Source organism: Pteropus vampyrus, unplaced genomic scaffold, assembly GCF_000151845.1.
Source record: "Pteropus vampyrus isolate Shadow unplaced genomic scaffold, Pvam_2.0 Scaffold22, whole genome shotgun sequence".
Taxonomy (NCBI): Eukaryota; Metazoa; Chordata; class Mammalia; order Chiroptera; family Pteropodidae; genus Pteropus; species Pteropus vampyrus.
This window is the reverse complement of record NW_011888803.1, coordinates 309,622-325,267: the sequence shown is the minus strand read 5'-3', so window position 1 is coordinate 325,267 and position 15,646 is coordinate 309,622. Positions and strand designations below refer to the sequence as shown.

Below are 15,646 nucleotides of genomic sequence, written 5' to 3'. Positions count from 1 at the left end.
AAATTAAGAACACAGAATCAGGAGGGTATTTTATTTTTTAAGCTAGTATTTTAAATATTTTAAAATACCTAAAAAAAAAGATTCTTGGAAAATCAAATAAATTGCTCAAATGTAAAAACATTTTATCTTATAATTTAAACAAGATGTAGGAAACCAAGCCATATCAAAAATGAAAATGTTAGATATCTCCAAGTTAAATTCAATTTAATTTAATTGAATGTATTCATTTAGTCAAACATATATTGAGTAGTATCTACTACTTACCAGGTTATGAACTTGATAATGGAAAAACCAGAGATGAAAGACATCTTGTCTTCAAGGTTTTCACAGTGTTAACAGTGGAGATGAATACTATATTGTAATTATATATCTAAGTATTAAAGTAATACACAATAGGCTTGAGAAATTAGCTTAGCTTTAGAGTGTCAGGAAAAGCTTCAGAGATGACGCTTAAATTAAGTCTCAAAAAGAAAAAGGAATTCTTTGGGGGCAAGGAAAAGGAGAAATGTGTATTCTAGGCAGAATAACACATGCAATGATACCGAGATAAAAAGCAGGGTTACGCAGTGTCTGTAATACAAAAGTAGCAGAGATCTATAACATGTAAACTCTGTGCTTAGAAGAGAATGGAAGGAAATGAGTCTGGAAAGAAAGGAAAGAGATGATAACGAACACTTTATATCATACAAGAAGTTAAAATTTTATCTGATGAAAACACAGGAATCTCTTTTGGCTCTTAAACAGAGTGATAAGATGTAAGCAGGTATTGGATAAAGGGGGTGGTGAAAGGCAAGCATTAGGTAGTTGAAGTTCATTCAAATTTATTAAGTGACAGGTACTGTGGATACAAGGCCCAAAGACACAAGTTGTTTGTCCTTAAGGTATTTGTAGTCCAAAGAGAGAAATCTTAACAGTTCATTTTAATTCAAAATAGGGGACATAGGGAGATTAGAAATGATTATTTAGACCTGTACAAAGGTAGGAGGGGGATGAATGGTAAAAGAGGGTGAAAAGAATAATAATAAGTAAAACTCACTGGAAGAGATAAGTCTTGAAGTACAAATAAGAGAGGCAAGCAGATCTAAGGCATAGAAGAATGAAACAGCAGTAGTACAGGGGAAAGAACTGGAAACTCCAGTTCAGTACTAGAATGTAAAGTGTGAAACTGAAAGCCATGAAAAGAGGCTAAAAAGGCAGGAAGGGACCTGGTCATGGAGGCTGAGATATATGCCATGCGAAGAAGGGTATACTTTTATGCATTTGATAAATTTATTGAGCACTTACTATTGTGCCATGGAACCTTAAGGAACTCAGAATGCCCTAGACTGGAAAACTGAGGAATATATGCATTTTTCTGAGCAAGTCAGATTCTAAAATGGGTGTATAAACTAAAAAGTATGTTAGGTACAACTGCCATTGATGAAATGGAACCATGTTTTTTGGTTTTGTTTTTTGGTAAATCCAGGAGAGAGATACAGTTAGATTTACATTTTAGATAGTTAATTATTACAAAAGTATAAAAGATAGATTTAAGGGGGCAGGGGGAATAACGACTTCTCACTATCTTCTAGGTGCTATTCTAAGTACTTGACTCATTTAAATCTCACAATAATCCCTATCACTAGGCAACCCATCTCACAAATAAAGAAAGTGAGGCACAGTGAGGTTAAGTAATTTGTGCTAGTAAGTGGCAGAAGTACTTATAGAAAATTAGACTTAGAGACACAAATTAGGAAGCTTTGCAGTAGCATATCTAAGAAATAAAGAACGCTTTAACTAAGACAAGCAAGATAAAGGAAGAGAAGATGGAGTTGAGAATTGTGGTGTGAAATTCACAGGATGTGATGACTAAATAGGATGTTGGAGCACTAAAGATGTGATGACTCAATTTTTTTAGTTTAGGCAACTTCCAATTTAAGATAATCTTGAATAGAAGGAGTTCGGAAGAATGGGAAGAAAATAATTTGGTTTGGGATGCATTTATTTAAAGTATTTAAGTCTAGCCAAGAAGAAATGTCCTAAAAGACAAGTGCATATAGGAGGGTAAAACTCAAGGGAAAAGTCAGGGCTGAAACTAGAGTGTTAATAGACTAATTAATGAATACTTGAAAACTTAACACCAGATAGGAAAACTTATTTGGTAATTTAAGTGAAGAGTAAGTTATATAAATCAATAGTGCCAATGCTATAAAAGTATAGTATCTAAAATAAGAGTGATGCAACCATCCTACTCTTATACTCACCAGACTATTCTAGAGTACTGTATTTAGCTCTAGAATATTTATCAGTCAGTGATTATGAAAATGATAATGGGACTTTACTGTGTTATATGAAGAAAAAGGGGGAAAAATGGTGTAAATAGATTAGAAAAGATAAGATCTGCAAGATTCAAATATACAAAGGGCTATATATAGCCAAAGGAGAGAATTTAAACTGATAGGAGAAAACTATAGTGAAATCATTCGCACTTTTATTGAAGACCTATTATGGTGTGAGGTGGTGAAATTATAACTAGAAATGGCAGTCCTTTTCTTCAGGAGCATGGAATCTAGCAGAACTTTCTAATGGCCAAGGCTCCCAAACAGAGCTGCTTCAGGAGGTTGTGACTCCCAGGCACGAAACATGAGTAGATGGCCTTCTCACAGGGTGCTATAGAAGGGCTTCAAGTGTCATAGGAGTTAAGTAAATTACTCTCCTACCTAGAGATTCAAAGATGTTTTTAGCATCACAACAAAAAAAAAGGTATTGTACAAATGAACTATCCAAAAAAGATAATGCTTTAAAGTACCAACATTTTATTTTAACCATCTTTGGGAATTTTTTTTCCTGAGATATGTTATGACGCATTTCTCTGTTTTATAATAAGGCAAAGTTTTTGGAGCCTATGAAGTATGTGAGCCTGTGTGGTTCTATATAAAATGTCTTGTCATGGCTGGTTCTTTCGAGATGGAGCCTATGAAGTATATGAGCCTGTGTAGTTCTATATAAAATGTCTTGTCATAGCTGGTTCTTTAGAGATGTTATTTAATTCTTTCTTAATAATTAAAATTAATTTCATAATACTCTTTATAACAGAAGCCATCTTTTTTGTTACCACTGCAACTTGTTCTCTTTCTTATAACACTACATGTTATTATATAGAGTGTTATAGTCATTTATGTATTTTTCCCTGAGCTGTATCAGAGCTTCCATTTGGTGTGCCTAGTGACTATTAATAAGTGTTAAATAAAATAAATGTTGCTAGCGTTTGTCATCCTCACTATTCTATTTTGACTTACAACACCTAAATACTGCCATTCAAACTAGAAAATCAAGCTAATTAATAACATTTTTTATATATAATTATTTATTTATGAAGCATTATTTATTTACTTATTTGCATAATTCTATGCATAATAAGTTAATACAGTCTGGATAGGGATCTAAGGGTCTACCAGACTGTTAAATTCTTGTGAGCAGGAGCCCCAGTTTTCTTCATTATTTTATTCCCAATCTACCTGGTACACAGTATTCAAATATTTGAATGAATGAATACAGCATTATAACTTTGTTAGTAATAATACTACCACCTTATATTTGTATAGTTTACAAAGGAATTTTGCATTTATTCTCTATTAAAATTTTTTTTTTGCCTTATACTCTAAAGGGAATTGAGGTAGTTTGTCTAATACATGGTTTTTTTAAAAAAATCAGGGTGAAGTGAAAAGATAGAACCAGAAAGAAAAGGAACACACTACATTTTCAGTTCAAATAATTACTAATGATGGACTATAAAACTGGCTCTATGCTTCTTACCAAAACAAAAAATACTAGTTATTACCTTAGGAGTATTACCTTAAGTGCCCTTAAGCTGAAGTCTAGCATATAGCAGGCAACTCAGATACTGAATAAAGTAATGAATGAATGGATAGCAATTTAAGAGAAACTAAGTTTCCCAAGGTCATTAGGTATGGAAGAAATTTCTCTAATATATTTTTGCAAAAGGGACACTGTGAAGATATTCTTATAAAAACATAAACTTTTAGTCATATCTTTACTAAAGCCCTTTTAGATATTATACTCCCTATTTTCAGAAGAGACTTTGAGCATAAGTGACTTTGTAAGATCACATTGCTATAATATGGCTGAGCCAAAACCTGAAGCTAGGTCTTGGGATCCCAAGTTCAGTGTTGTTTCAGTTACAGGCCAGCTACTTCCTAGCTCCATTAAAAATGCAAAGTTTCGTTACAAGAATTTTTTTCACCATTATTAGCCTTTTACAGTGACTTCTAGGTTCTGAGACTGTTTGGTCAAAAGAGTTCACTGAATGTCTTGTCCATAAATTCAACAAGTAAATCAATATCTTTTCAGTCACATTTATTTCTCATTAGTTCAAAATACTTCTAGTTCAAATATCTACTGTTGTATATTCAATCTGAACTTCTGACACAACCACTCAGTTCTTGAACTGCAGAGTGCTCCATCAAATAGATATTTCCCCCGCTGGAAATAAGCTAGGAGATCATTATGACACTTTTCTAGTACCCCAGAAACATTATAAGTAGGTATCTTTCTTCTGGAAATAAATAAGATGACTAAGATTATTATGATTATTTTCTTGGCATCCCCGAAACATCAATGTACGTAAATACATTGTTAACTTTTGTCTTAATGTGTTATAGCCCAATGTATAAATTTAGATTGAAAGAAAGAGCACTTTGTTTCTTTCTTAAAATGCAAAATAAAGCAGCAGCTGCAAATACTCACACTTATTAATGGCTCCTCAGTCATCCTCCCCAAATACTTCTTTTGTTGTTGATCATTTCCAGCAATAACAACAGGCATTTGCTACCAAAGAAAAGTGACATTAAAAAAAAAAGATATTTGTATCAGATAGGTAAATCCAAAGATACAATAATTCTTTAAAAAGAGAAGTATTTTCCCCCAATGGGTGAGTCTAAAGAACGGCCCTTTATTCTGCCTCTATATTAGAAAGCTAAAATAATGAGGAAATAAATCTGCTAATCTAAGCATTTTCATAAAATTAAGTTACATAGGACTTGATATACAATGTGTAAAACTCTACTTTAGTAAAATGCACAAATGAATTGAATTTAAGATAAATAAAGTGGTGTATATGATCAGGCCTCCTAAGAATTGCTCAGTAAATTTCAGCACTGTTAACAGTGGCAGCAAGCCATCCAGATCCTTCTCCTGAATGCTGGTTTTTGGCCTTGCCCTTGCCTAAGAATTTTCAATGAAGCAGCAGCCAAAGTATATAGTTTCCCCACAATGACAGGTAGAACTCCAAGTATTGGGCACAAATTCAGAATCCTCAACTCTTGAAATAAGAAATCCAGGCTTCACTGCAGAATCTTGTGTCCCTTTTTAAAAAAAAAACTGTTCCACCAACTAACCTAACCTACTAGTACTGTCTCATTAAAAACAGTTTAAGCAATTAATTTTCTAAGTAACTTACCCCCAAATAACTTCCATCAATAGCAGTGTGTATTCCTGTACATCCATAAGCCAATTCTTCAGAAATTATACAGGCATCAAAAATTCCAAGTCCAAGACCTCCTATGTTATCAAAATGTTTTCAGAGTCCATTATAATATGTAGTACATCTCAAATGAAAATAATTAAAATAGTTCACCTAATTGGTTTTATTTTTTAGGGAGTCTTTAAATGTATGAAATGAATTTTTTTTTTGGTCTTTATTATTTTTGATTGTTTTTATAAATTCCTTATATATTTTGGAAATTAACTTTTTTGACATTCAATATTAGCTTCAGGTGTCTAGCACAGTGGTTACAGCATAGTGGTTACATATAATTTACAAAATGATTCCCTGCATTATACTAGCACCCACATTGCACTATATAGTTATTAAGATATTGACTATATTCCCTATGCTGTACTTCACATCCTCATGACTATTTTGTAACTACTAATTTGTACTTCTTAATCCCTTCACCTTTTTCACCCAGCCCCCCAACCACCCTCCCATCTGGCAATCATCAGTTTGTTTGTTTTCTCTATTTATTTTGTTCTTTAGATTCCACATATAAGTAGGATCTTATGGTATATTTCTTTCTGACTTATTTTTCTTAGCATAATACCCTCCAGATCCATCTATGTTGCTGTAAATGGTAAGATTTTTCTTACAGCCAAGTAATATTCTATTGTATATATATACAACTTCTCTATCCAATCATCTATTGATGAACACTTACAGGTTGTTTCCATATCTTGACTATTGTAAATAGTGCTGCATGAACATAGGGGTACATATATCTTTTCGAATTAGTGTTTTGAATTTCTTTGGAGAAATACACAGGAAGTGGAATTGCTAGGTCATAAGATAGTCCTATTTTTAATTTTTTGAGGAACCTCCAAACTGTTTTCCACAGTGGCTACCAATGCGCAATTCCATCAACAATGCACAAAGGTTCCCTTTCCTCCACATCCTCGCTAACACTTATCGTTTTTTTGATTTATTGAAGATAGCCATTTTGACAGGTGTTAGGGAATATCTCATTGTGGTTTTAATTTGCATTTCTCTGATGATTAGTTGATTAGTAACACTGTACATTTTTTCTTAAAAAAGGCCATCTGTATATCCTCTTTGGAGAAATGTCTATTCAGGTCCTTTGACCATTTTTTAATTGGATTATTTGTTTTTTTTGTGTTGAGTTGTATGAGCTCTTCATAGATTTTGGATATTAACCCCTATCAGAGGTATCATTGGTAAATATCTTCTCCCATTCAGTAGGTTGTCTTTTCGTTCTGTTGATGGTTTCCTTTCCGTGCAAAAACGTTTTAGTTTGATATAATTCCATTTACTTTTCCTTTTATTTCCCTTGCCCAAGGAGATATATCAGAAAAAATATCACTAAGAGCAATGTCGGGGAGTTTACTGCCTATGTTTTCTTCTAGGAGTCTTATGGTTTTGGGTCTTATATTTTAAGCCTTTAATCCATTTTGAGATTATTACTGTATATGGTGTAAGAAGGTGGTCCAGTTTCATTTTTTTTGCATGTGTCTGTTCAGTTTTCCCAACACCATTTACTGAATAGACTGTCTTTACCCCATTGTATATTCTTGCCTCCTTTGGATAGATTAAATGACCATTTAGGCATTATTTCTGGAATCTTTATTCCAGAAATTTATTTCTGGAATCTCTATTCTGTTCCATTGATCTGTCTGTTCTTATGCTAGTACCATGCTGTTTTGATTACTATAGCCTTGTAGTATAGTTTTATATCAGGCAGTATGATACATCCAACTTTCTTCTTTCTCAAGATTGCTGTGGTTATTCAGAGTCCTTTACGGTTCCATATTAATTTTAGGATTATTTGTTCCTGTTCTGTGAAAAATGCTATTGGCAGTTTGATAGGATTGCACTGAAAATCTGAAGATTGCTTTGGATAGTTCAGACATTTTAACAATTGGAAGTAATTAAAATAGTTTGCCTAATTAATTTTAAAAGGAAATTTGCAAATATAATATCTATAACCTAAGAAACTAAAAATGTGTTTTGGCTAGCACAGTAACAAATTATACTTCTCTAAAATAAGTTTTAAAATTTTCAAAAAAATTCTCTTGGCATTTGTAATCTGGACCTGTCCTCCTGTTTCAGCTTGATTTTGTAAAAACTTGAGTCAGCTCTAAAACTTTGACCCTTTGACCTGAGGAAAGGAATGAAAACCACATAGAAAAAAAAGTCAATATAATTAAAATCAAAGATAGAATTAAAATGCAACAAATCGACCAACTCTAGAGAGAGAAATTACCAAAGTTTAGAATCAAGTTAAGGTTGGAACCTGTTATAAAAAAGGAAAAATGCCTCTAAGTGTTGAGTACAAGGCTTCTAAAAGCAGGCAAATACTGAAGTCTGAAAAAGGAGACAAAGGTAGAAAGGCAGTATTTAATGGTAACAAATATTTGAAAGAATGACTGAATAGAGCTTTATAATTTTTCTTGTTCATAAGCATTCTAGGATTAAAAATGTGAAGGAAGCTTACCACAGTGCTCTGGAATGTGTGTATTCATTAATCCAAGTTCCCAAGCTCTTTTAATTAGGGGGACAGGATACTAAAAGAAAAAGGATTAAAGAAAAAAGCCAGTTATTTTTAAAATCTAATAACCTGATTATATAATCTTGTAAAAAATATAAAAGATTTTTCTCTCCTTAAAATAGATATACCTACCTTTCCAGTTTTATCATAATCTGCAGCAACTGGGATTATTTCCTCCCTGGCAAATTTACGAGCAGCAGCTTGAAATTCTTTCTGCTGTTCAGTGAATTCTAAGGGGAATTATTTAGAAAACATTAAAGTAGGACAATGACTTGAGGAAACAAGTCCTATGGAATCAGTATGTGGAGATTTATACTTATAATGGAGATTTTTAACCCTTGATTAACCAGAAACTCAAAGACAACAATATACTACTTTGGAATTAATCAAGATTTCAGTGTCCAACATAAATAAATCTATGCCAAAGGAGGTAGGTAAAATTTCTAGCTTTACAAATAAGTAATAGATATAAACTTGAGTTTTTCTCTTCTACTTGGTAAGGTCAAAAAATTTTTTTTAACTTATAACTAGTTCCTAAGCAGATTTATCAAATGTTTACTAACACTGAAATGAAACTATATAAGACATGTTCTGATCTCAAGAATTAATCCAACTAGGGAGATGGAATATGCTCCATGACCATAAACCAATAAAACTAGTTCTAGGATATCACATAAGAATATCAATACCATAATTTCAATTTTATTCCTCCTTTAAATTCAGAATTTTAAATTTATAAATTAGCAAAAATGAACTGGTAAAAAGTGATGGGAAAGTTTCTCAAAAAGTAATAACATAAAACTCTGCTGTAATGCTATAATAAATGGTGTCCAAACAATTCCGTTACATAAAATATGGGGTTGTTATAAAATTAATGAAATAAATATGGTGGCTGGACTGGGACAGGAGTCAATGACTACTGAATTTTTTCAAATCTACACTATCACAGAGCTTTAATGTAGATGCATCCAACCTCAAAGGACAAGCAAAATTTAAAAGAGATATAGAGAATTTTAGGCAAGAAGACTACGAACAAAAATAAAGATGTAGGAATGACCAAGAATGTTTAAGACTATACTAATAATTTTTATAGGGATGTAAGATATAAAATGTAAGATATTAGAATTTTGGTGTTAAATTTTATAGTCTACAATCAAATCTCATTTTATAGAGAAGGAAACAAAGGCCCGAACTGAGAGAATGACAGCCCCATAGATTTAAAATGAATTAGCAGTAAAAATATTTTTAGAGTTTCAGTTCAGCATTCTCCCCCTTACAACTTTATTTCTAAAATTGGTGCCAGTCAATATCAAGGTAATGAGTGGGTAAAAGGTAGGGAAGGCAGGGATATAGTTTATATTATTTATTGAGAACCTACTTTGATCCAGCCACTATGTGCCAGGAACTTTACATATATGATTTAATCTTCAAATAAATCCTGTGTAGTTATTGTCCCCATTTCATAGATAAAGAACCGAACACAACTGGTCATAGGTGTTATCCCTATTCTTTTATTTGAGTTTCACAATCTCTCTCCTAAATACTTGTATCTATCTCATCCTCTGTCACTCAGCAAATCACTATAGATTTCTCCTGCTAGGCTATTATAATTAAGTATGAATCTATATGTGACAAAGCAAAACTAGAGAGCAGTTATACCAAACCTATGCTAATATCCAAATAAGGAATTAAGAAGACCCAGTGCCCCAAACTGCTATCCTCACATTGCTTGAGAATCTTCATTTAATTCCGTTTAAGAAAAACTTTATGAAGAAGCAAACGATCTTAAAAAATAACATAAAAAACAAAACCCTAGAGAGCTATAAGTTTGTCATTTGTATCTGGGTGTGAGTTAATTATCTCAGCTGCCTTTTAACTATTTTGAGACCAAGTGAACTGAGAAAATGGATTTTTAACTAAAAAAAAAAAAAAACCAAATAGGTAATAATTTTGAAGAAGCAGTTAAGAGGCAAAGGATGCCAAAGATAGGGATTTATATACATATATTTTTTTTACCCAGGATCTTCATTTTAAAGAAGGGGAAGATAAATCATAGTCCTGTTCCCTCTGGCAGCACAGGGCTCCCTGATCTCAGAACATCTACTAGCACCAAAATTGCAATTCAGATATGTTATGATCAAAACAGGCTTTGGCTTATTAGCAGGCACCTAGCATCGTTTACCTAATAAGTGTTTAAGAAGTATTTGTTGCATTTGCATTCAAATTTCTAAGTTGAATACTATTCATGTGTATCAATAAATGTTATTTATTTTGGGCTACATACTTAGAAAGAAGGGTAGAAATATATATGTATGCTAGTCACACAGATCTACATGTAGGGTAATTATGCTGAAGAAGAAAACGAGATCAGTAAGAATAGGGGTGACTAACTGTGAACAATTTGTGGAGGGTGACTGATTCTATTCATTGACAGACATTACTAAGTTTGTTGGTAAATATTTTCCAGACAAATATATATATACAACTGCACATAACATATAAGTTTAAAGTCAAAAGACAGAACAAAAAATATACCAAAATTAAATCCTGATCGTGGTTCATGTTGTAGGGAAGCTTTCATATGTTGTGATCTCCAGGCAAAATGAGAAAGATTTCTCAGGACCTGTAGAGAACAATTTATTAAAATAAATTTGATTAAATTAAACATTAACCAAGAGAATGCTGATTATTATGAGTACAGCAACTTGTTTGAGCATACTCAAGAGCATAATTTTTAAAGTCATTAAATGCTTTCAACTATTATTTGATTTCTATGTTAAATAAGACAATTACCAGGTATCTGAACACCTATCATAAAAGAAATGTTTTTTTTTTTTAAGCAATGAAAATAAAACTAATCAGTAGTATTCGCACTACTATGGTGGAGTATTTCCAAGGCAAATGACAGGAAGAGTAGTAGACTTAGGACCACTATTCTGGAAATCTTACCTACAAGCTCTAGGACATTTGTGATGGAGGAGTTGAGGTGCAGGCAACAATAGGATGGTAGTGTACTGTGTACAAGAGAGTTGCAGAGTCCATGTACTTTGATACCCTGTCCCTGTGAACCTCCCAGGTATGCCTCTGGGAATCTTCCACTTGGAGGATCTCATTTTCTAAGGTATCTCACACTATTTAACAAATTAGCCTCGTTCTATTGATTCTGCTGTTATCTATAAGCATCTTTAAAATGTTCTAAGCCAAGGGTCAGCACACTATGGCAGCTGTCAGTTTCAACAGTTTTGTAAATAAAATTTTATTAGAACACAGCCACATCACATTGTCTAGTGCTGCTTTCACACAGAGTGTGTAGTTGCCACAGGGACCATATGGTCCACAAAGCCAAAAATACTTACTGTCCCTTTACTTTTTTAAGTTTGCCAATTATTCTAAACAATAAACTATTTGTATTAATATCTGAAATACTCATATTTCTCCAAAAGGATATGTTTTAAAATATAACCATATATATACAAATTATTCTTTTGCAATTCATTTTTATACTCATGACAGTTTAATGTACACAAAAGTAACCACTTGGATTTCTTAAAATTACCAAACTGAAAAACATATTGGAACTCCTGAGTAAATGAGGACTACCATAATTACATAAATTATACTTCAGAAGATTTTGATGGAACTACCCCCAGGCAATGCTAATAAGTTAGGCACTGAGAGAAAAAGAGAAAACGAACAAATATGTTAAAAGATCAAGAATTGAACTTGTTTGTTTTTCAAAATCTATAAAAAGAAACTGTCCACTTTATAGATGACAACTTCAATTTATACAGAGAATCACCTACATTTAAAGTATAACATACTGTCAAATATCTTAAATAGCTCTTTCAAAATAAAAACACATTTTATACTATTCTTCTGAAAAAATAATTACAAAGAGTATGAAAAGTCACATTTCTCTGCAAATTTGCATTAATTTTATTTTGGAAGTAAAATATGGTTTCTCTGGTCCTCATCCAGTTGTCAGAACAGAAACCCATTCTTTAGTCACACTGCAAGTATTAATTCAAAGTCTAGGTCAAGCCTAGGATTAGGCACTATTTTTATTCTTATTTTTAATATTAAGAAACTGAGGCTCAGAAAGGTCAAGTAACATTTGCCACAGTCGCTCTGCTACTGGGTGGTAGAATCTTAACGTTTACTATCAAGAGCCCATGCCATCAACCATCTTGCTGTACAGCTCTTTTAATTTCAAGTCTTCTAATTGGTTATTGGATTCTATAAAGAAAATATCTCACGAAAATCAGACCCTTGTATGTGTTCAGACACCACTGCGCAAAAATTAAACCTCACAAAAAAAAGGGTTAAATGGTCTGCTGAAAGACTGTAAATAGAGTATATTAGTGGACTTAAAATAATTTACAAAAAGGTTACATGATTTTTCAGGAAAACATTTTATAAAACAAAGTACAAAAGTAGATACAGCCAGAGAACAATGCCCATTAACGTGTTATGTAATAAGGTTAGCCGGAGAGGTGGAGTAGTAGACATAGTACACTACTTGGACTTAGAATTGCTGCATTTCAGTTTAGATTTCACAATATTTTTAAGACCTTGGACCAGTTACAAAATTCTCGTAGCTTCTTTTTAAAACTGGAAAATGGGGCTAATCTTAATTCACCGAGATGATTAAAATGAGATGTCTTGGAAGCATTGTGACGTGTAAGTACTGGCTTTATTCCTTTGGGCTTTCTGCCCGGAACAGAATTCCAAATCTCCAGACAGCAATTTTAATCAAGCATCAACTTTGCAATAACAACATAATTGTAATTAAACACTCTTGCATATTCCTTAGGAATATAATAAGAGTCATAGTTTTACAGGCATGTCAAAGAAGAAATACAAGGGTATACGTTTTCCGGATTGGGCTTTTGTATATCCTTTCTTGAAAAGACTGGGAAATCTTTTTTTTGTTGTCAGTTAAATTTTATATACCCTAATTTCCGCCTTCAAAGCCCATCAACTTTATATAGCAGTGACGAATATGGGCCAACGACACATTAGAATTATTCTAAATTCTAAAACTGCTACTTTTTTGGTCAAGGACATAACTTTCAACTCAGTTATAAATGGCATCTAAATGGCAGTCTTGTGAGAACGCATCAATAATATTTAATGACTGAGACAATTTAGAATCTGTGCGACACAATACTAAAACATTTAGACAAGCTTCAAGGAAAATTCTGCGGTCAGTTGTTCTTTTTTTCTTTTTAAATATACGTAACCTAGAAGCATCGTTCATATTGCAAAACCAAAATGCTTCAACTATATTAAGTATCTCAAGGAGCAGCTGCTCCATTTTCTTTTTCCTGCGACTTCTTCGCAGGCATCCAAGTCAAGACTATCTTAATTCTGCACTTTCTAGTACACACCAATTGCAAAATGACATTTACTTTAAGATTTCCTTTTGGGCTGGGGCTATAGCGCGGGTACACCATTTTCTCGAAGAGATACTATGCCAGTTAGCAAAAACAGGGCCATGGTTCTCAGACTCACTTAGGTAAACGGTGGGATTCCCGGGGGAAATATCTGGAAGGTTCCCTAGCCAGAGAAATAAGTTATTCTAAAAAGTTTACGCCACAATGTAGGAGGAGGCACTTGCCAAGAGGATACGGGAAAGTCAAAACCCAGGATACACTGTCTCACTGTGAGAGGAGGGGGTGAGCGTGAAAGCAGGATCAAGGTCTGGAATCCCTGTTCGCAGCCTACGGGAGAGCCATGGCGTTCCGTCTATGCTCCATTCCTTAAGCACTCCAACCTCCCCAGCCCCACCCAGCCTTGTTCTCCCTTTCACCCTGCAGCTTCGCAGAAACAACGCAGCCATGTTGACTCGAAGTCCGGCTACCAATTCTCTCGCACACCAGCCAATGCCAAGACGGGGACTCTTCGGATGCAGGAGACTAAGAGACCCGCCTAAATCTCGCTACCGAGACGGACGTGCGCTGGCCAGGGCGATGACGGAGTAGCAGGAAAACAGACTGGGAGGAGACTGCGTGCGCAGCTTAGCCTACCGCATGCTCCGTCAGTGACCTCGCCTGCGCTGTCTACGTGACTTTGAGAAGGGATTTAACGTGCTCCGAGGGTCAGACGTGTCCCGACAGGTAGTTCCCGAAAAGGCTTCGCATTCACTGGTCCACTGAGTTTAAGACAACGCGTCAACCTAGGGGAAGTTGAGGCTTACAGTGGTGCGAGGAAGGAGCCCGGAAAGCGGAACGGCAACGGGGCGCGGGAGCTGGGTGGGCTAGCGGGTTGGCGCGGGGGCAGGCCAGGAATCTGGGTGAAAGGGCACCGCCTCCGGTGGAATTTTAGAGGAAAAGCTTCTCCTTGGGTTTCAACGGTGACCTTAACTCAGACAAACCTGTCAAACCTGTCAAACCTTAGTCATTTATGCTTTAAGGATTCAAAGTATACTCTCAAACGCTGGACCTAAGGCAAAAGGATGTTTTGTTTTTCAGAAAATTTACACAAGCAGGGGATTTTAATCAGATAAATGCAACCTTTCCAAATGTTACCAAGAATGTTTAATTTGCTACTGCCCACGTGAGTGGATGTGGAAACTGTCCTTTGAAGTAAGGGTGCAAGATGAACCCATCTAACTAAAACTCCTAGCTCAGCCAATGAAATGTTGTAAATGAATGCCTGAAGAATTCTGCTTAGTCACCCTCTCTTCCAGTTAGACTCTGAGTTCTGAGATGGTAACTGTGATGTTACAAAAGTCAAAGATTTGTAAAACTGTACAGGTTTGGGTAGCTCTTTGTGAAAGCTGATGAGAGCCAGGAGTGTAAGTGTTGCTGATAATCCCCAGGACTTCATTTTCTTGCTACCATCCAAGTTTAGGCACTCATCACTCACCCCTAAATCTTACTAAATAAACTTTTTTTTTTTTTTTTTTTTTGCCTACTAAAGGCCGGCCATAATCTCATTCTGATTTAGCTGTTTAATTCCTGTATTCTGTTATTGTACCCCTCTACAAGAACCTTCCACTTTGTGCTCTGGGAATTTATAATGTATTTATTCAGACTGAGTACAAGGCAGAATGTTAAGTACTAACCTCATAGTGAAAAGTACCAGGAAAATTCAGAAAAGAGAACTTAGTTTGCTCTGTAATCAGCAAGAAAGCCTTCAAAGAGATAAGTAAAACACAAAATGGACTGCTAAAGATGGGTAGGGTTTGGCTGTGCATGTCTTTTTTCAAATTTCTTATTCTGAACATTTTAAACATAGAAAAAATGAACAAAAGAAATAGTCATGCATATGCCCATCACTTGGATTTTTAAAAATGTTCTTGTTTGTGATATTTGTCTTATTTATGTATTTGTATGTACATATGTGTGTGTGGTTATTTTTGTTTATTTTTGTCAGAACCATAAGTTGCAGACATTAAGACACTTTACCTCTAAATACCTTAGCTGTAATCTTCTGTGATGGCATTGTCCTTCATAACCACAAAACTTTTTTCACACCTGAGAAAATTCATCATTCTCTAATATCATCTAATATCTAGTCAATATTTAGATTTCCCAGTTATCGCTCAAATGCCTTTTGTATGTATAGCAGTGTTCTTGAAT

The 15,646-nt window shown here is 34.2% G+C and overlaps 1 protein-coding gene across 1 annotated transcript in view; it reads right to left on the bottom strand.

Moving 5' to 3' along the window:
- Nucleotides 1-13,902, bottom strand: part of ACADM (acyl-CoA dehydrogenase medium chain) — a 29,296-nt gene extending 15,394 nt beyond the window's left edge. Inside the window, 9 exon segments of the mRNA XM_011355511.1 lie at nt 4,747-4,827; nt 5,459-5,559; nt 7,776-7,815; nt 7,817-7,846; nt 7,848-7,876; nt 8,007-8,076; nt 8,193-8,290; nt 10,596-10,683; nt 13,873-13,902. Of these exon segments, the coding sequence (XP_011353813.1) occupies nt 4,747-4,827; nt 5,459-5,559; nt 7,776-7,815; nt 7,817-7,846; nt 7,848-7,876; nt 8,007-8,076; nt 8,193-8,290; nt 10,596-10,683; nt 13,873-13,902 (567 nt within the window).
- Between the last annotated feature and the right edge of the window lie 1,744 nt (nt 13,903-15,646).